We start from the raw sequence: 21,300 nt of genomic DNA on the forward strand, positions 1-21,300 counted from the left end.
CAAACATGGTATGTACTCACTCATATATGGATTTTAGACATGGATCAGGATAGTGCCAGTCTGCACTTCCACTGACAGAGAGTCTGGGAAACAAGAAAGAACCTAAAGAACATGGTACCCAAGAGAAGAGAAATGAGGCAAGATCCTCTGAACAGATGGGGAACACGGCGAGGGGTTGGGGGGGGACCTGGGAAATAGAGAAGGGGAGAATTGGAAGAGAGAATAGGACGTGAAGGAACAGGAAGGTCGACTGGGGAGGTAGGATAGGGGGAAGAGGGAATCAGGTTAGAAGACAGATCAGGCACCATTGTGACCTCTAGTGATCTAAACGGATGACACCAATTGGCAAGCTAAGCAATAGTGTAGAGACCACCTCGAATGCCTATTCCTGATAGTGAACTTGATGTCTATAACAATCCTGGAGCCTTCATCCAGTGACTGATGGAAGCAGAGGCAAACACCCACAGTTAAATACTGAACTGAACCCAAGGAACCCAGTGGCAGAGAGAGAGGAGTGATGAGCAAATTGGCAAAGAATGGGCTGGCAAAACCAGCAGAGACAGCTGATCTGAACAGGGGAGAGCTCTTGGACCCCAGACCGACAGCTGGGAGGCCAGCATGGGACCGATCCAGACCCCCTGAATATGAGAGTCAATGAGGAGGCCTGGGCTACCCATGGGGTCCTAAGCAGAAGATCAGTGTTTATCCCTCGAATACTAACAGACATCGTGTATCCATAACACAAAGAGGGTTACTCTCTCTGCCTGGACTCTTAGGGAAGTGCCTGGACCCTACCCTGAATGAAATGATAGACTCTAGATATCCCCTATGTGGAAGGAATTGGCAATAGGGTGGGAGGATGGGGGGGATGGTGGGAGGGTGCAGGAGGAGGGGAGGGAGAGGTAACTGGGATTGACATGTAAAATAAGCTATTTAAAATAAAAAATAAATTAATTAAAAAATAAAATGAATTTGGCAGTGTTCCTTCAATTTCTATTTTGTGGAATACTTTGAAAAATATTGGTATCAGTTTTTCTTTAATAGTCTGGTAGAATTCTGCAATGAAACCATCTGGCTCTGGGTTTTTTGTTTGTTTGTTTGTTTTTGGTTGGGAGAATTTTAATGACTGCATCTATCTCCTTGTGGTTTCTGGGTATAATTGAATAGTTTATCTGATCTTTGGTAAGTGATATATATTAAGAAAACTGCTCACTTCTTTTAGATTTTCCAATTTTGTGGAGTACAGGTTTTTGAAGTATGATCTAATGATTCCTGAATTTCTTCAGTATTTGTTGTTATGTTCCCCTTTATGTTTCTGACTTTGCTATTTGAATATTCTCCCTCTGCATTTTAATTAGTTTGGATAAGGGTTTGTCTATCATGTTGAGTTTTTCAAAGAACCAACTCTTTGTTTCATTGGTTCTTTTCTATTGTTCTCTTTGTTTCTATTTTATTGATTCCAGCCCTGAGTTTGATTATTTCCTATTATCTACTCCTCTTGGGTGTGTCTCCTTCTTTTTGTTTTAGAGCTTTCATGAGCGCTGTTAAGTCACTGGTCTGAGAATTCTCTAATTTTTTCATGGAGGAAGCTAATGCTATGAACTTTCCTCTCAGCACTACTTTCATTGTGTCCCACAAGTTTGGGTTTGTTGTGGATTCATTTCATTTAACTTTAGGCCATCTTTAATTTCTTTCTTATTTTTTCCTTGTCCCATTTGTAATTCTTTAGAGAGTTGTTCAGTTTCCACGAGTTTTTAGGCTTTCTGTTGTTGTTGAAATGCAACTTTAGTCCCTGGTGGTCTAATAGGATACAGGGAGTTATTTCAGTTTTCTTATATCTGTTGAGACTTGCTTTGTGGCCTAGTCTATGGTCATTTTGGAGAAGGTGCTAAGAAGAAGGTATAACATTTTGTGAAATGTTCTGTAGATGTTTCTTAGGTTCATTTGAGTCATAATATCTGTTAGTTCCATTATTACTCTGTTTAGTTTCTGTCTGGACATTCTGTCCATTGGAGAGAGTAGGGTGTTGAAGTCTCCCATTATTGAAATGTGGAGTCGATGTATGATTTAAGCTTTAGTAATTTTTCTTTTACAAATGTGGGTGCCTTTGCATTTGGGATATAGATGTTCAGAATATGGACATCGTCCTGGTAGAATTTTCTTTTGTCCTTCTCCATCTCTTTTAATTAATTTTGCTTTAAAGTCTATTTTGTTAGATATTAGGATAGCTACAACAGCTTATTTCTCCATTTGATTGGAAACTCTTTTTCCAAACCTTTACTCTGAGATAATATGTATCATTGTCCAGGCTGAGAGCATCCCTCATTGTGTTATGGACACACTATGTCTGTTTGTAGTCCAGGGATAAACACTGATCCACTGCTCAGGGTCCTATAGGTTGCCCAGGTCTCCTCACTGACTCTCACATTCAGCTTCATAGGAAAATAACTTTAAAAACAGGTCTGCTCAGGTCTTGCTGTTGTAGAATATCTGGCCTCTGGTGGTATCATATTGCCCTGGCTGTTGTTGATTGTATTTTTACACTAGTGTTTAGGCATCTGGGTTTGAAAGGATTAGTTCTAGTCCCTGATTTCTGAGTTTGCCTTTGTTGGATCGGTGTTTTTGTTCCTTGGTTTCTGTTTTGTCTTTGGTTTTCTAGTCTTTGTGCCTTGATTTCTGGTAGCTGATGTGACCTCTGTTCCAGCTGAGAGTCTATTTCAAAGTTGGGAGTTGGCCTTTTGATGATTAGCTTGGACTTTGGTCTAGCAGGGCTTTCTGTTCTTCTCACCGATATGGCCTTCACCTGTTCTTCTAACTGCTATGGTCTGCACATGAGCAGCTGAAGTCCGTTCAAGCTGGTGTGACTTGCATCTGTTCTTACTGGTGTTGCTTGCAGTGGTTCTGGCTGGTGTTGCATGCTCCTGAGTAGTGGAAGTCCCCTGGTGTTGTGTATAGGGCCCAGCAGTGGGGCCAAAGACAGGCTGGGATGGTGTGGGTCTGAAGAAGGGACCCAAGTAACAGAAATCAGAGAGGAATGCAGTTCTGCTGGCAGGTGGGCCAATCACCAGTACTGGTGGTGTGGCCAGCTCCTGAGTGGAGCTAGCCCACCCAGGTTGGGAGCATGACCTATTATCAGGGCCAGGGATTAGCTGGAACTGTGTGTGCCTGGAGAAGGGACCCAGGGAACAGAAACTAGAGGGGGGTATAATTCTCTTGTTTTTCCTCTTAATGAGATGCTTAGCAAGTTGTAGTCCACCATAAGTCTTTTCAGAGTTACTGATTTTTAATAGCTACATAACAAAATTATAGGCTGTCTTTACTTGTATAATTAGGTCACAAGATTTGGGCTCTGCCTTGCAGAACTTGTCTTTGCCTTTTACTTCTGCACTCTGATGTTCCACGGAAACAACTATTTGGCAAGGAACTGGGAGAGACATCTTAGATAGATGGTAAGGTAAGGAGCTAAGGACCAACCCACCCGTTCTGTGAGGAGACTATGGACAAGTGAGAAGGCAAAGCATCTTCTAGTCAAGACCTCAGATGAATCCCAAAGCTGGGGGATCTTGATGGTAGCTTGTGAGATTCTTGCACTAGAGAGCACTGCTAAACCACAGCTAGAATCCAGACCTACAATGACTATGAGAAATGAGTGGTGTTTTAGGCAATGAAGTTTGGGACATGGCTTGCGTCATTAGTAATAAATAACAAAATAATAACAATGTAAGTTTTGCAATATTCCAAGAAAGGAATGGAACAATGCCAGAACCTCTAGAATTCTCTTAAGTGTTAGCTTAGTCACTATCCCTTTGCCAAGGTCAATTCTTAACCTAATTGATGTTTTTTTCCTGTTTAAGATCTCTGCATTAACAGACTTGTATCATAGCATTCACAGTTTTAGCATCTGGCTCCATGTTTTAGACAGAAGATCTTTTTATAATATTTTATATGGATATGTTTAATTTATTATGTATTTATTACTGCAATGTGTTCAACCTAATTGTACAAACATGCCATAGTTACATATCCATTCCATTATAGCACACATGACACATTTAAAATATACTTAGGAGTGGAAACACTGGTTCATTGTCCATTGAGAATTAGTATATAATGGCAAAAATGGTTTCCAAAAGGGTTAGTTCAATTTATACCAGCAGAGCTCAGGGCCCATCTTTTATCTCACTGTCTCAGTGGGATTCTTTGCTGCTTCTTGGTGTAGCAAGGGACTGAGCATGCCATGGTACCTTAAGTATGCTTTACAGCTAAAGTACTGCTAACGTAAAAAGAATAAAGGACTCTTCTGGACACGTAATTACATTAACTGTTAATTTTCAAAATTCAAGGCATAGTCAGTGTTCTGTTATGCGCTCTTATTTTATGTGTAACCAGCACTGACAGCATAAAACGTTAAAGACTTAGAATACATAGCTACCAGGTTGCTTTTAAATTAGCCTCTTTAGGAGAGAGTCAAGATGAAGGAAAAATGGTCGAAGTGTAATGCCTTTATATTATTCTTTGAGTATCTAGCCTATGCTATTATTTAAGCTCAAATTTCCCAGTGAGCAGCCTGCATTTCCTGGCTAACATTGGCAGCAGAGACATCACTGAAGCTATTGTTTTTCATTGTAGAGTGAAGTTTTATTGTATTATACCTATTAGTTAACTTTATGTCATAAGAATATTTGGTTTATCTGTTTGAGCTTTTAGCATTGTGCACTCTATAAAGTTAATTGAGATATCCCTGAAAAATACCCAGCATTTCTTTGTAATGATCAACATAAATGGAAGATTCCTTTATTGGAGTCATAACTTTTGAATTCATTGTTACAGTCAAGACAAAAGAACAATACGCATGAGCTCAGCCTTGCATTTGTAATAGAATTAACAGAGAGGAAGCACATTTATCAGTACCAGGCCACCTCCTTGGGTAGTGCAGCCTCTATGCCCTTTTTTTAGTAGCAAAATACTTGACATCGAAAAGTCTATTAAGATACTGATGACCAAATTTTAAACATGGATAATAGCCATAGGTGACTAGATCCAGAAAGAGTAAAGGAAGGATAGGTGGATATAACATGACATTAAGAAAATAGAGCTGCTGGAGGCTACAGTGGTAGCTCAATTGGTAAATTGCTTACTGTTTGTGGTGGTTTGAGAGAAAATGATCCCCAAAGGGAAGGTCACTATTATGAGACGTGACTTTGTTGGAGTATGTATGACCTTGTTGGAGGAAGTGTGTCACAGTGGACATGGGTTTTGAGATTTCCTTCCTGTTGCCTTTGGGATCAAGATGTAGCCAGCGCTATGTCTACCTGCATGCCATCATGTCCCACCATGATGATAATGGACTAAACCTCCTAAAGTGTAAGTTACCCCAATTAAATGTTCTTCCTTTGTAAGAGTTGCAGTGGTCATGGAGTCTCTTCACAGCAATAGAAACCTAAACTAAAGCAGAAGTTGGTAACAGGGACTGGGGTATCGCTGTGATAGCCTGGACCATGTTTTTGTTTGGAGTAATATGGACTTTGGGAGTTTGGGTTAGGAATGCAGTGGAAGGCTTTAAGCATTGCTTAATTGGGCATACTAGGAGGAGCATGGAAGACAGTGGTGCAAACAGTGACTGGAACTGTGTGGACTGGCTAAGGAGATTTCAAAGGAGACGAATATGAATATGTGCTCTAAAGACTGATCTTGTGATATTTTGGTGAAGAATGTGGCTGCTTTTGTTCTTGTCCAAAAAAAGTGAGACTAAAGTGAAGGGTTTTAAATTAACTCCATTTACAGAGGAAATCTCACAACAGCCTCGTATAGATTCTATTGTGTGTTGTTATTATGCAAAATGTTATTTAGTCTGTTTGCACTCAAATTGCTAGTGGGTCTCACAAACTTACAAATCATCTCTCAACACTTAGTGAAAACAGATCATTCTACTCCATATCATGATTTGGTAGACAGGAACTGGGGCAGATCAGCCAGAGCGACTCTTCTGCTTCCAGTGTCATTGAATGCAGTCACTTAGTCACATGCATTGGTGATGGGTTGCCTTGAGGTTCAAGACAGCTTAATATCATGCTGGTGATTTGACAGTGGTAATTTGGACTGTAATGTCTATATATGGCTTTTCCCATGTGACTATCTCGCAATGACACAAAGAGACAAGTAAAAGCTGCTCCTTTCCCAAAACATAAGCCTTTGAATAGGTGTTCTTGGAGACGTAGCTGCTCAGAGTATGGACTCCATCTTTCAGTTGTCAGAAGGATAACAATAGTTCTTAGTCATCTCACATCAGCCTCCTTTATGCAACGAGCCCTAAATCTGACTGTAATTCCTTTTTCATGCTGCACTTTCCCAATAAACTTGGCCAACTTAGAGAGAAAAGTACCCTTTCTGAGTTACAGGCACAGTGCATGTTTATTTTTATAATTTTTACTCATGGGAATGCCACGGTTAGTCTTAGAACTATGAAGCATTGCTCAAATAATTAATTACCTAAGTTCTAGAGCAGTGTTCACTATGAAAACTAATGGGAATTCACCAACTGTGTCAAAAACAAGTTTGTGAGGTGCCTCTAAGAAATGCCCATTGCCATGAGAGCTTGGGAGGCCTGGAAGTGAACCTTAGCAATTTGAGGTGTCACCTTCCTGGGGCAAGTGATATACTTCTAAAAATCAAGTTCTATGAGGACCAAGTGGCAGAGGTGGACTCACACACACTATCCTGGGTAGTTTGCTTTGGGTGGGAGGGAAGAAGATAAGAGTCTGTCTAGTGCCATCAGACACCATGTGGTTAGTAAATGTATAGAAGGTTATGGAAGGGAAAGAGAGGCAGAGAGATTCATATACTGTGGAGAGAGGCAGATCTGTAGAGTCAAAGGTGGTAAAGAACAGGCTGATGGGGGAGGCCTGCTAGTCATTTGGGTCCATTGCGACATCAGATCTTGGGCTTGTCTGGTCCTGGACTGTTTCCAGGGACCATGTCTGGGTCTGTGGCCATGCTGCAGTCATGATCAGTGTTGATGTCCACAGATCCTGTTATCATTGAAGGCTGTGAAGATGCTTGGGGTTTGGGCCACTGCACACTGTTATGATAGTGCCCCAGGACCATGCCACTGTAGGGGCCATCCTGATCTGAGTGGCCTGAGCTACCACCTGGGGCCTTGGGGATCTCTAGGCTTGAGCTGTGTCTGTGGGCCTTGTCTGGGTCTCTGGCTCCATCTCAGGATCTTTGTTGATATCCATGGTTCTTGTTGCCACTGAGAATTGGGAAGGTGCCCAGGGTCTGGGACCCCACCTGGGTTCATGCTGGTAGCAGAAGGCCACCCTGAAGCTAAAGTAATGCTGATCTGAGTAGCCTGTGCTGCCACCAAGGGTCATGGTGGCATTGGACCCAGACTGCTGCTGAGGACCATGTCTGGGTCTATGGTCCAACCATAGCTGAGGTCTGTGTTGATGTCTACAGCCAATGTCACCACCAAAGGCCACATGGAGGTTTGGGCTCTGGACTGCCATCTGTGGTCATGTTGGTGACTGAGGGATGTTTCTTGGATAGGAGCATGGTGACCTGAGTGGACTGCACACCCACACATGGCCAGGGTATTGAACATCCTAAGCTGTTGCTGGGGGCCATGTCTGGTTTCATGACCCTTCTGTAATCAGGATCTGTGTTGCAGTCTGTGGTTCCTGTTGTCATTGGGACTGTGCTATGAGTCTCTACCATCACCTGGGACCATGTCAGATTCTGGAGACTACAGTGCTGCTGGGCCCATGCATATCTCAGAAGCATACCCTGTCACCTGGTAGGTGACATCCAGGCCCAACCTGCTCCTGATGGCCATGTCTGATTAAGTGGTCCTGTCGATGATGGGGTCTCTGTTGATGTCATTTGCTCATATTACTATAGGGACCCGTGTGTTGAACCATGAGTTGAAGTACAAGTGCCTTGCTGAGCAAGTTGCCTGCTCTCACTGGAGGGCTGACCACTCCCCTTGTCAGTCCTGGGATAATGGGCCCTGATGACTTTGCCACACAGAAGCTGGTCCTACCCCTAATAGGAGAGTTGCCCCCAACACAGACTATGGAGAGCTGGCCCCACCCATCATCTGAGGGGAGTGGTCCCTGCAGCCTAGACTGACAGACTGAGCAGCCACTCAGGTACACATACAGGGGTTTGAGCTGGTACACCCAACATCTACTCCATCTATGACCTGCTGGAGCATGTGAAGTAGCTGGTTCTGTGGAACCATAGCCACGGAATCTCCATGACCCTGGGCAACAGTGGGATGTACCAGCAGTTTCCTTGCGGGTCTAGTGTTGATGGTGTACTGGAGGTCAGAGGCCTTGAACCTGGCTGATAACACATCACACAATGAACATTTTCAAGGAAAGCTGTTTGGACAAAAGGGTATACTGCCTGATACACAGCAGCTCCCAGGGCCACTAAGACAAGGTGACATGGAGAGGCAAAGAAGGAGTGAAGTATTTGTTTTGTTGGCTTGTCTACTTTTATTTACAATTGATATTCTTATTTGTGTTTTTATTTACTTATTTTTATGTTATTACTTCTTTTTGTCTTTATCTTAGTTTTATTATTTCTTTGTTAATTTTTCTTTTGGGGGACACTGTAAGGGTGAGGGGCCAATACAGAGGGACTGGGAGATGGGTGGGATTGGGGTGAGTGATGTGAAATTCCCAGAGAATCAATCAATAATTTTTAAAAAGATCCAATTTTATAAAGTGAATTCTTACAGATTTTATATAAAGCCTTTTGTTTTTAAGTCTAGAAAGGTAGATGCACATGAAGGTACATGTTCATGTGAAAGCATTATGAATTGAGGAGAGGGGTGCTTCAGCAGGAGTTGTGCTGAGGGAGAGCACTTTCTGGAAGACAGAGGGACCATGGCTCTGTCCCCAAGATCCTGGACTACCAGTGAGTAATCTTTGCTCATTATATTTATCTTGTTGTCCCAATTTTGTCTGCTAAGATCTTGTGTTGTAGTTTCCTTTAATTTTTAACAATCCAGTCTCCTACATTGCACCTCCCATTTCATCCACTAGGCCACTAATGCACACCGTTTCCCATCGCTTATTTTTAACTGATATGAATTGGCCTGTCACTAATGTACCCCATTTCCCATCGCTTATTTTTAATTGATATGAATTAGGCCTGTCACCCCACACACCTCTGACCTTAGTCTACTCTAAAACACACCCTAGAAGGAGCAACGCCATTCCGACCAGTGCTCAACTCTGAACAATGCCTGCATTTCTTGCCTCGTTGCATCCTCACAATCTTGTCACACAAGTTAGTTGTGGTCATGCTTCCTTTTCCCTCCATTGGAGAAACTTTTTTTTTCTGTGAAAAACCCTTTAGTTTGTTTTTCAAGTTTCAGGTTAGGCCTGTCCTCCTTTGATCCTATAGAAACAAGGGAAAGTGTCTGTAGGTGCCCTTTCTTTTTTATTCCCTCAAGTTCTTGTAGCATGTCTGTGCTACTGCAGCTGCCCTGATCTGCTCCTCTGTTATGATTCTCCCTTGCCTGATAAACACTTTCTGAGCAGGGAGCACTAACTTCTCACTGCATGCATGGGTGAGTGACTGGAGAAGAGGATGGGCAGATGCCTGGATACCTACGTACTTGGCTTGATGACAGGGTGATGACTAGATGACAGGAAAGGTGACTGGCTTGATGGTTGTCCTGACTGACTCTGATACCTGCCCGGAATGACACCTTGTTGCATCTGACCATGCTATAATATCATGGAATGCACATCCATAATTGAGGACCTTTCATTGGGGATACTGTGTTTTGTTTTTCTTTTTAGTTGCCAGCGAATCTAACACGAACTCCATTGCTCCTAATATGCCTCCTGTTATGTGTGTGTACATGTCTTTGTGCTGTACTGCAGGTCTTCAGAGTCTTAAAGTTAGTAGTCTTCAGTCTGAGGAGATGACAAGACTGAAGAATGTTCTGAAGCCAGAGCTTGTTTTCACTGCTTGTTATCACCCAAGATCAACTCACCATGATTCGATTCACACCTTTCTGGGTTCTTTACTAATAGTTATATTTGCTTTATTTACAAGATTGATGATGTATATCTTTACTAATAGGTTGGAAATAGTTATATTTGCTTTATTTACAAGATTGATGAGGTGTAAGCATATGGAAAACCATAAAATCTGTCCTTATTTGTCTAATTTGATCTATCTGTCTGCCTATCTACCCATCTTTTATCTGTTTAGTATATGTTATTAATGTTGACATATTCCATAGCATAACTATACCCTCGAAACTCTGAACTCGAAGAAGGATTTGCTTAAAATCATGACAGCTGAACACAGGCAGAAGCTGGAACTCCCATTCTCTGGTGTCTGCCAAAACACTTTACTTGTTATCATTGCTAAAATATGGCCATGAGAGACAGCATTTCTGTTATCCCACTTAAAAGTATTGTAACAAATACGGAGACAAGTTTCCTTTGACTCACAGTTCAGAGGTGCCAGTCATGGTTGGTTGGCCCCATTGATTTTGGGTCTGTGGTAAATAAATAATGGCTGGGGCAGACAGTAAAAGCAAAGCCACTACTCACCTTATGACCAAGAAGTCAAAGATTGAATACGAGGCTGGATTACCAGCATTTCTTCTAATGACAGGAAGACCCATCATTGGACCTCGCCTCCAAAAGAGTCTATTGTCTCCTAATAGGGTCATATAGAGGACTAAGCCTTGACTACATTGACCTTTGAGAGACAAGATCCATACTACAATAGCATTATTGTGCATTATAGAATCTAAGCTATCAATGGGCATGGGCTGGTTCTAAGATAGGTGTGATAAACAGGTTTCACCTGGTGTGCTGGCTCTAGAGACACCAGTTCCTGTTGGAGATGAAGAAGAATCCCAAGGCCCTGTCTGAGTTGCAATTGTTTGGAGTGGTTTGCAATGACCATAGGTGTTCCTGGATATACTTTCTTATATGTTTTCCATCCCTGTTCTAACACCATGATAGGTGCTTATCTTGACAATGTCCGTGCTGCCTATCTGCCCACTCATCATGATGTTTTGTAAAATTGTTCATAAGCATAAGATGTCTATGGAGAAATTTCAACTGCTAGAAGCTGATTTTTAAGCTAAGCATGCACACTGCCTTCATCAGTGAAAATGGTTAACAAAATGCAGAGAGAAGGCAAGGACTGCTAATAGCAACATCAATAACTATTAGTCATTTTACCTAAAGGGCAAAGGCATGTCCTCCTATTCAGGGTGGAGTGTACACTGCAGGGGAAGAAGAATTTTCCAGGCAGTTGAGCTTAGCCATATGTAGTATTGAAAATTAACAACATTTACTTCTGAGTACATGTAATCAGATTAACTTTATTATAGGCATCTATTACACTCTCATTAATAACAGCATACTATACTAGGTTAAGCTGGCTTAAAATCTAGCAAAATGCATTCTATTTGGATTTCTATGCTAATGCTTTGAGATGACTTCATAGAGTTATGCTTATAGAAAGAGTCTGCTGACCCCCAGGGGTTAGCCCTAAGGATGCAGGAACCTCTCAATGGTTTAGAAGAGCATAGCTATAGACTACAGCATTCTGTTATGCTTTCTTCCTCCTAACTTACTTCCTACTGTGTATTTTTCTTCCCTTTTTAATTTTTTGGCTAAGAATCACAGTCAGCTGACCAAAATCACACTCAAAGCATTTCAGTGGGAAATTCTAACTCTAAATCTGCTTTACAAATAGACACCAGTAATCTTGTCGGAGCCTTGGCACATAAGGCAAAGGATTTTTGTGTCCTTTGCCCTTGGGTCAACAGTAGCACTGATCATTTGAAAAGCTGAACCTACATTACTTCTTAGTACCCAAGGGTTCAGGCAAGGGCTTGATATAGGAAATATGAAGGAAACGGGGGTGGGGGGAGAATCTGTTTGGTCTTCTATGTGTCTAATTGCCAAATCTCCTAGTTCATTTTTTGTCTTAAAACAAAAACAAAAAGAACCTAGGCCTATGGCATTGTGTGGAGGAGATGATCTCAGAGAGACAGGTAAAGTATAATCACTAAATGAGGACACAAATTCCTCATTTCTCCAATCCCAAATTGGTGTTCTTACTTTCTAGTCCTCTACCCCAGAAAGGGTTAAAGTAGGGGTTATTCATCCTTGCTGATCAGGCCACAATGTGACACCTATAAAATGCACCATAAACTACATTATTTAATAGATCTGAGCACTGCACCTGCTTCCTTATCTCCTCTTAGGTGATTAAGTTCCCCACAAATGCAATTTGTTAATGTGGGGCCACATCTTCTCACAAGGTAATCTGTGAAATTTGGCAGGCAGTTCCTTGGCTGCAGGTGCAAGATGAAAGACCTTTCTCTGGCTTTGCCAAGAAGAAAAATGATGTCATGCTTAATTCCTGGAAAAAATATTTTAACACAGAGGGTACAACCTGATTCTAAGAAAGGGGAATAGAATTGTAAAGATTTAATCATGCACTCCCTTGGGGGAGTATGTTACCCCAAAAGGCTGAGTGGGGTATCAGAAGTCTTGATGAGGCCAGGTATTAGACACATCCCTCCTGCTCAAGGGAAGCCCTCTGCTATGTAAAGCTGTAGCCATTTGCAATGATAAATGATGACTTTTGCTCTTATGAGCTATGAAGGCTTAATTATAGCTTAATTAAAGCTAATGCTCAGGTCCTTTGGAGGGTGGAGCAATTCAAAACTAACTCCCTCGTCCAATGGCCTGGGTTTGGCAAAGCTTGTCTATGAAATACATAGCATGCCCATGCTGTGATCTGTCTCATTCTTCATACCCAAAGTAAAGCAAGAGCTAGCTATTTTTTTGCCATTAGTATTTTCATAGCCAAGAGTGTAATAGGCCAGGTGCCCAGGTCCATTTGAGCCTCCTGGGCATTTACATCGTAGGTCGTCTTTGAATCTGCAGATCCAGCTCTCCATACACATGTCTCAGGGTGTCACTGGTCATGCTGGCAATCAGCTTTCGAGGGCCTGAGGCCCACGGCCTACAGACTTCTTCCCACTGCACAGTGTCATTGGGCCGGATTTCACTGAAAATATAAAAAGCACAGAAAAGGTTGGTGATCCAGCTTTCCACCTTAACCAGGAACTGTGAGAACCTAAGCTTGAGACACTTGTTTCTTCTCTCTCAGCTGATGATGGTCATAGGACCACCCATTAGGTCCTTCAACCTAGCTGGCTAATTCAGTAAGTCATGGCCCAACTGAGGCCCCTCTGTGAGGCTACGCAAAGCTGGCCACCAATAGCACCACCAAGAATGGCTTCTTTCACCTGGGTGATCTTGCTAGTCTCCAACAGGATGTGAGAGTTTGGCTAATCACCCCTAGCTATGAGCTCCAGTTTGGCACCAAGGCCTCCCCCATGGCCTTGTCCATGGGAATGATCTGCCCTGTCTCATCTTTGCTTCACCAGTTCCCTCCTGGAATTGAATTCCTACCTGGACCTTCAGCAGCCCTTACTGAGGGTCTGACACTTTCATTAGCTCTCACTAACCCTCATAGGATGAACCTTGCTCTCTGGCACAATACCTGAACATCACCTGAAACCAAGTATCATCATTCTCTGTAATCTATATTTATAATTATCTACCAGCTCATGTTCCTTCTACCGATGTGTCTCTCTGTTTTTTTTCTGCCAAATCCCTAACCTATCCTCACAGTTGAGTAGCCTTTCCTCTTTAGTCTATACTTAAAGACTTGCCCAAGTCTCACGGACAAACCTCCTCTTGGGGATCATTGGTGTTAGTGAGGGCTAGGATATACTTAAGCTTCTCTAGGGTGCCTCTCACATATCCATATAAATCTGGGAGGAGATAATATATGCAAGTTCATATGTATGCAGTTTCTTAGGTGACTACTTAACTGTTAAACCAGTGAAGTCACTTTTTGAAGATTGTATAATTAGCATATGGGCAGAGAAGGGGTCTGAGCAAGGTATATCTTCTATTCTCTGATCTATAACTGAATATTGCTTTGCATACTACAGTCTATAATCTATGCCTTTTATGACCATTATGCTTACTTTTCACAGGTTTTATTTCTCCAAGAAGGCAAATGACTTTGGTTGATTTATTGTGAAGAGCTTCCTGCAAGAGTTATACAAAGAGATTCCTCTGACCTTTGGGGATGACAAATACTGGGTTGCCTGGAAAATAGGTTAGTCTTTTTCAGGAGAGTGGAAGGGAGACTAAATAACAGAGGGCTAGAGAGATGGCCAGGTAAGTAAAGTGCTCACCATGAAAACATGAAGACTAGCCATTTGTATCTCCAGAACCCAATTCAAGACAAACAAAGCAAATAGACAGAAAAATAGACTAACTTAATAACTAAATAGTTAGCTAACTAACAACGGTGAGTGTGGCAATACCAGCACACAGGAGACTGAGACAGAGAATCTCTAGAATAGGCTGACTGCTCCCACTAACCAGAAGAGTGAGCTCCAGGTTCAGTGAGAGACCCTTCATGAATATATAAGCTGGAGAGTTACTGAGGCAGGCGCTTGATGTCAACCTCAGGCCTTCACATGCAAATGCATGTAAACACACACACACACACACACACACACACACAAGAACATTCATGCACAAATGCACATACACATGAACACACATGCACACAAGTTTGTTGTGTTCAGCAGCTTATGTTCCTCCATAAGGAAGACTCAGAAAACATCAGCTGACATTTTAGCTGCACCAAATCTTTTACTTGGTTACATGATGACAAAAGAGTGGTTCAGTTGATCTTCCACCTATAATCTTTAACAGATAAATTCATAGTTTGATGGAATTTTTACCAGAGTATCATGTTATAGTGACATCGAGGCAAGGGCATTCCTTGGACTTTAGTATGATTTAGGGCTAAGCAGAAAGTGAAGGGGACACTACCATATGGCTAGTGGGTCATTTACTATAGATGAGTAAATCAGTTAACTGGGACCTTAAGCAGTTTTGATGGCCTTAGTGAGTAGGCTGAGTTCTGTGCCAAGCCCTCTTCCCCAGGTGTGTGCGTGACTATGTATAAATGAATGTTTATCTGACCACATGGAAGAGCAGGCTGTTCATAACAGTGTCCAGCTTGGGAGGGGAGCTGGGGTTGTGGGAAAACTGTGATGAGGAAAAGATGATGGCCTATCTCTCAAGAGCGAGATGTGTTGGGGACCAGAAAACAGTGTTTGTTCGCAGCAAAGAAGAACTCAAGGCATCAAGAAATTTTGTAGTCAGTGCTGCTGATTGCCAAAAGAGGTCTCAAGGGCCAGAGACAGGCCCTTTCTCCTGGACACTTGGAACGACCCAGAGACAAAGACACTGCAGCAACGCTTAGTTTAGGAAGGAATAGCCAGGAAGGGCCACTGCCAACGACAGTCATATGTAGCCCAAAGGCTGCAGTCATATGAGTTTCTACTTGCCTTTGGGACTCCAGAATCACTTTAAACAGGGTCAAAAGAAGGAATAAATATGGAGTCATGTGTCTTGATCTCTTGGATGAAATGACAGACTATGGACACCCCCATAGAGGGCCTCACCCTCCCTGGGAAATGAGGGGATAATGGGGGGTTGGTGGGAGGGCGCAGGAGGAGGGGAGGGTAAGGGAGAGGGACCTGGAATTGACATGTGAAGCAACCTTGTTTCTAATTTAAATGTAAATTTAAAATAAAATAAAAAATGTTAAAAAATGAATATCACTAAAGTCAGCAAAAACGATGTACATTCCAGATGCTTGTTGTACCACATGCTCTGGGGCAAGAAGGGAATGAGCTCTTGCTCCAGTTTGAATGTGAAAGGTTCACTACAGGGCTCACAGTCCCCAGCTGCTGTGGAGCCGTTCAATAAGGGAAGGGGCAGCTTGTAGAGAAGAGTCACTAGGAGTGGCACTTCTGAGAGTGATAGCCTGTTCCTGACTAGAACGACTGAGCCAAGATGCCATGCCTTTTCCTCCATGATAATCCACCACTTCTGACACTGGGAGCCTCAATAAATTCTTCTTCTGTCAGGTGTTCTGTCATAGTGCTCAGAAGAGCCACTTAACACAGCCCCAAACACAGAACAAGAAACTGCCTTTCTCCTCTGTGCACAGCCAGAGTGCACAGCCTGCGTGCAGACACACCTTGTTCTTAATGTACAGTGAATAAATCAATGTGAATGTGGATTTATGATATTTATTTCAAAACAGCTCTGCTGTTGCTACCTGGATCCACTCATTCTCTCACCGGGGGTTTCCCATACAATCAGTCAATCTTCCACATCATAAAAAAGTTACCCTCCTTCAGGGTCTACTTTGGACTGGTGTAATGCAGGAAATGACCTCCCACAGAAACAAAATCTTCAGCCTTGTTTCTTCTTTTGCTTTTGCTATCAAAACCATCTGTACAATAGGTGTACAGATGAAGTCACTCAGATATGAAAATTCACACGTGGGGCATTTTGCTCATAGATAAACACCTAGCAGAAAGGAGAAAAATCCTCTGTTCATGGCAGTCAGTGGAATAATGTTGGAATAAACCTATTTCCTGGGTGCAAATGCTGTGAAAAATGATGCTGCGGAATGTGCTGAGCCATCAGGATGTCCTGGCCATTTATCATCCCAAACGCACACGGGCAAATGCAGTTATCATCACAATGAGCTGCAAGCACCTGTGCTTCCTCTTCTGTCTCGTTTTTTAGCTTCTGAGAACTTAAGTGTGAAGTCAGATTACCAAGTTAGAGGTGTTTTTTTCCTTTTGAATTAATTGAACCTGGTTATGGTTTTAAAGACAAAAAGGAATCTAGAAGGATTAATAGTTAATATTCTGAAAGTATCAAACTTAAAGGCTAAGGGTCACTAGAAGCAGGACCTCTGAACAGCTGAGGCAGGTATCAGAAGGTAAACCACAACACAATAACACAGTAATGTTGTCTTGAGCTGAATGGGGAAGGTGTCACAGTAATGTTTCCTATATTCCTGGTTCTGATTCCCTGCTTACTTGTTCCTGCCCTAGGTCCTCTACTTTAGGGTTGAGAGCTTCTCTGTAGTAGATATGAAGCAGACAAAGATCTGGAGGTTGGACAGAGGTGAATATTTAAGATCTAAGATCCCAGAGCCCTATAGCCTTGTGAAGGGTGTATGGAATTATTCAGGAGGGGTCAAGTATTTACATGAATTTGGTACTCTTAAGTTAGATCTAGGAGTACCATCAAGCACAATAGTATGCTTCTAGTTATCTGGTCCTGTGGGTATTATAATTAAAAAAAAAACAAAAACGACATGAGAGAGAAAGATGCCATGCGATAGAGTTCAAGTGGAGGATTTTTTTTTTAATTAGAGGAAAGGAATTGTAAAAAAGGGAAAGGGGAGGGGGCACACTGGCCTCCAGGGACTGGATCAGCAGGAGAGAGTAAAGAGAATTTGTGTGTGAGTAAGAGAGAGGGGGGAGAGGGGGAGGAGGGGAGGGGGAGGGAGAGAGAAAGAGAGGGAGAGGGAAAGAGGGGGGAGAGGGAGGGGAGGGAGAGAGAGGGAGGGAGAGGGAAAGGGAGAGAGAGAGAAGTGGAGAAAGAGAGAGGGGGAGGGAGGGAGAGAGAGGGGAAGAGGAAGGAGAGGGAGAGGGGAGAGAGAGAGTGAGAGGATGAGAGGATGGGAGGATGGGAGGATGGGAGGTTAGGAGACAGGCAGGGCCCTTTTAAAAGGGAACATAGTGAATAGGCACAGGTGGTGCTCTTAGTGGCTACAGCTGAGGGTGTATCCTGTCAGAACTCCAAGGGCAGGCCAGTACAAATGCCTAAATACTAACAATGGGAGTGGGTGCTGGTTGCCTCTGGTCTTAGTTGAAAAATGTGTATGCTTAAGGCAGGAGGAAACAGACCAAGTCCTGGGAACAAATGTTTTTGATGCCATGTCTCCCCATCCCCTGCATTCCCTGATTTCTGACTCTGAGGAAGAAAGCTTCCCTTGCTTGGAGAGAAGGGAAGCTTTCTCTACTCTAGGTCTGAGTTTTCATAAGAGACGGAGCTATACTATGGATTGGATATTTTGTTTTTCCCAAAATACATCTGTTGTAAATTAACTAGATGTGGTTGTGAGAGTAGGACCTTTGGGATAAGATTTGAGGACTTAGAAGAGAGGTACAGAGTGCCTACCTACGTTCTCACTTTACCATGAGAAAACCTGGTGAGCAGATGACTACACACCAGTGAAGAAGAGTCCTCAATAGGCACCCAATTAGCTGGCTCTTGATTTGGACTTACCCTGGCTTCAGAACAATGAGCAATAAAGGTCTGTTATATAACTTCTCAACCAATATAATGTCTATGATAGCATCCTTAGCTGATGAACACAGAAGGCCTAGCTGCCTGTCCCTGGGCCCATCTGCCATAAACTTAGGTGTTAGTTGTACAGGCTTCATAATACTTTAATCCAAGGTGTAGGGAGGATATCTTCTTTGTGAGGACTGGCTTCATACCTCTTTTCCTTGATTTACACAACTCTTCACACCCCAATACCAGACATTAACAAAAATCCATAGACTTTGTGAGCTTTGACCTCTATGTCTCCCATTTGGTAGGTCATTGTACTATGCAGATTTATCTTTTTTATGGGTCACAACATGCCTTTGCATGCTGTATTAGTCAGATTTCAGTCACTATAATGAAGTGCCTGACAGAAGCTATTCATGAAGTTAAAAGACTTCTGCTCACAGCTCAGAAGGTTCAAGTCCTAGGTTGTGTAGCTCAAAGACTTTGAGACTCAAGTGAAAGTGACGTATCCTTGGTAGGAACATATATCAGAACAAGTACTCCTGTCTGTCTGTCTTTTCTTTCTTTCTTTCTTTCTTTCTTTCTTTCTTTCTTTCTTTCTTTCTTTCTTTCTTTCTTTCTTTCTTTCCTATTCCCCTCCAAAGACTTTTCAAATAGAACATTATGGATTACTTATACAAACCATAGCACTTATGCTGGCCTCAATCAAGCTGGAATTCTCAGGACAGTCTAAGTGCAGGTATAACAGGACCTTCTGGTACCCTGGAGAACACTCATGTTACTAAGAAGGAAAAATTGGATACGGCAGGCAGCCGTTCAGCAAAGAGAACGTGTTTCACTTTGCCTGAGCAATTCCTGCATTTAATTGGAGTGGGAAGGTGTGAGAATGGGTGAGGGAGACTCTTGTTTCTGATGGAAGCAGGGCTATTGCTATTGACCTCTTCCTCTAGCTGGCATTGGTTTCTAATTTAATTCTTTTTTCCTTGCAGCTTTCTTATTAGCATAGGGAGGTTGTTATGGCTTGTGTTTGCATTTTTCAAAAAGCACTCAAATAATTTTCTCTATTGTGTATTGTATTTGCAATAAGGCTACTCTGAAATGATGGGATGCATAAGTTTTAAGCATTGTGGTTGAAAAGAAATGTGGGGAGTGTTTTGTGATCTATAAAGGTGCTTCAGAAAGGCTGAGTGACACCCTGTGCCTGTACTACAGCTTTCAGAGAGGGATGACTTCTACTAAGGGCATTGGGAAAATTCCAGCATATATGGTCATAGAGAGTCATTTACTTCCTTTTCTATGCCTTAGAAGGTCACCCCCACGAAATGTGCTAGATTGATTGATGTTGACAGGGACTTATTTGTGGTAGAAATGAAAGTAATAAACCTCAAAGATTGGGATCCATTCTGGATGTCACACTTTAAAAGGAACACTGACAAATTGGAGTGTAAAGAGAGGGAGGGAGTGAGCATCACATTAGAGGTGGGAAAGATGAAGAAAGGACAGGTTTTTGGTCTCTGGTAGGGAAGAATCAAGGAAGAAGAAAGACCTCTCTTCGAACATTTTCAAGTCATCAGATGAAGAGAAATGGGCCTTATGTTGTGCCAGTCAAGAAGTTAGGATCACAGGTAAGATGTGAACATAGAAAGGGTGTGTTGTCTCTACAGTTAGAGTTACCTGATCATGCATAAACTGCTATGTGAGCGTCAGTCTGTTAAGAAAGGTGACAGAGACAGACTTGCATGGTGGTGTTGGGTATAGAAAAGGCAGAATTCTATTTACATTACTACATATACTGAACTAGTCTTTGTTTTAAAGACAGAACCAAGTCTAGAACTCTTCAGGCTCAACTAAAAGAACAGCAACAGAGGCCAACAGTTCTAGGATGTCACTGTTGGTAAAATCTGTAGGATGGAGTTAGAAAGCTAAGACCTATGATAAGGTGTAGCTTCCATCATCATATTGACATAATGAAGATATTCAAGGAGCATTGATAGATTCCTGAAGAGATAGTGTGACAAAACGGTCTGAACTTGGATTCTGGCATGAGTCACGTTAGATTAGAGTTTTGACTCTACTCACATATTATCACAGGAGCCAACCAGTCTACCTCTTAAAGTCCCATATCCCTGCTTCTACCTCAGTAAGGTGGTATAAAGGATTTAATAGTAGATGTGTTAGACCAACATGCTTCCACAATACCCCACAGAAATAATTCATAAGGAGCAGCAACTTGTCAGACATCTTCATGGGATTATATATAAGATAAAGAGATAGAAAAATAGATGGATGGATGGACAGGTGGATGGATAGACAGATAGATATACATACATACATACATACATGCATGCATGCATGCATACATACATAAAGAAATAGCTTTCCATCAGCTCTTTACTGCTTCCCTCCTTGTCCTGGTACTTACCGGAACATCTTCCTCTTGGGTAACATCACTCCAGGACCTTCCAAGTGAAACCAGACATTTTGCAGCATTTCTTTTAAAGGATTAGTGAACTCAACAGTCACAACCATATCAGAGCCAACCATAGCAGTGCCTCGGACCTGTGAAACAATACAGCTTGTCAGTCACAGTTCTACATTTTTGCTGCCATCTCCTTAGGCATCTTTCTTTCCTCCTTCCTTCTTCCCTTCCTTTCTTTCTTCTTCCTTTCTTTTGTTCTCTCTCTCTCTCTCTCTCTCTCTCTCTCTCTCTCTCTCTCTCTCTCTCTTTCTTCCCTGAAATTTTGCATTGTGGTTGCTCCTTGGCAACTCACCAGAGAGAGGAGGAGAGAGAGAGTATTGCTTTGACTGGACAATACCAATTGAAGAAAAGAAAGAACATTACTAATTACAATCGCACTCTTTTCCTCATGAAACTCCCCCTAATTGGAGCTGAGGTTAATAGCTGTGGCCACAGGTTGCTCTCTGTCAGCAAGAGGCAGCAGTGTGTCCCATGGAGCAACAGATTTCCAAAGTGAGGCAGTTCCAAGTGAACCCTGCTTCTGGAAAGAACTCAGATTTCTTGGAAAGTTCATGA

The 21,300-nt window shown here is 42.3% G+C and overlaps 1 protein-coding gene across 1 annotated transcript in view; it reads right to left on the reverse strand.

Annotated features, from left to right (window-relative positions):
* Window positions 1-11,348: 11,348 nt before the first annotated feature.
* F13a1 (coagulation factor XIII A chain) overlaps window positions 11,349-21,300 on the reverse strand; it is a 178,446-nt gene continuing 168,494 nt past the window's right edge. Inside the window, exons 14-15 of the mRNA XM_005066385.4 lie at window positions 20,689-20,825; window positions 11,349-13,071 (exon numbers count right to left, since the gene is read on the reverse strand). Coding sequence (XP_005066442.1) covers window positions 12,918-13,071; window positions 20,689-20,825 — 291 coding nt within the window. The 3' untranslated portion in view covers window positions 11,349-12,917. The remainder of the gene's footprint in view (window positions 13,072-20,688; window positions 20,826-21,300) is intronic.

Source organism: Mesocricetus auratus, unplaced genomic scaffold (genome assembly GCF_017639785.1).
Source record: "Mesocricetus auratus isolate SY011 unplaced genomic scaffold, BCM_Maur_2.0 Super-Scaffold_100013, whole genome shotgun sequence".
In the NCBI taxonomy this organism is placed as follows: Eukaryota; Metazoa; Chordata; class Mammalia; order Rodentia; family Cricetidae; genus Mesocricetus; species Mesocricetus auratus.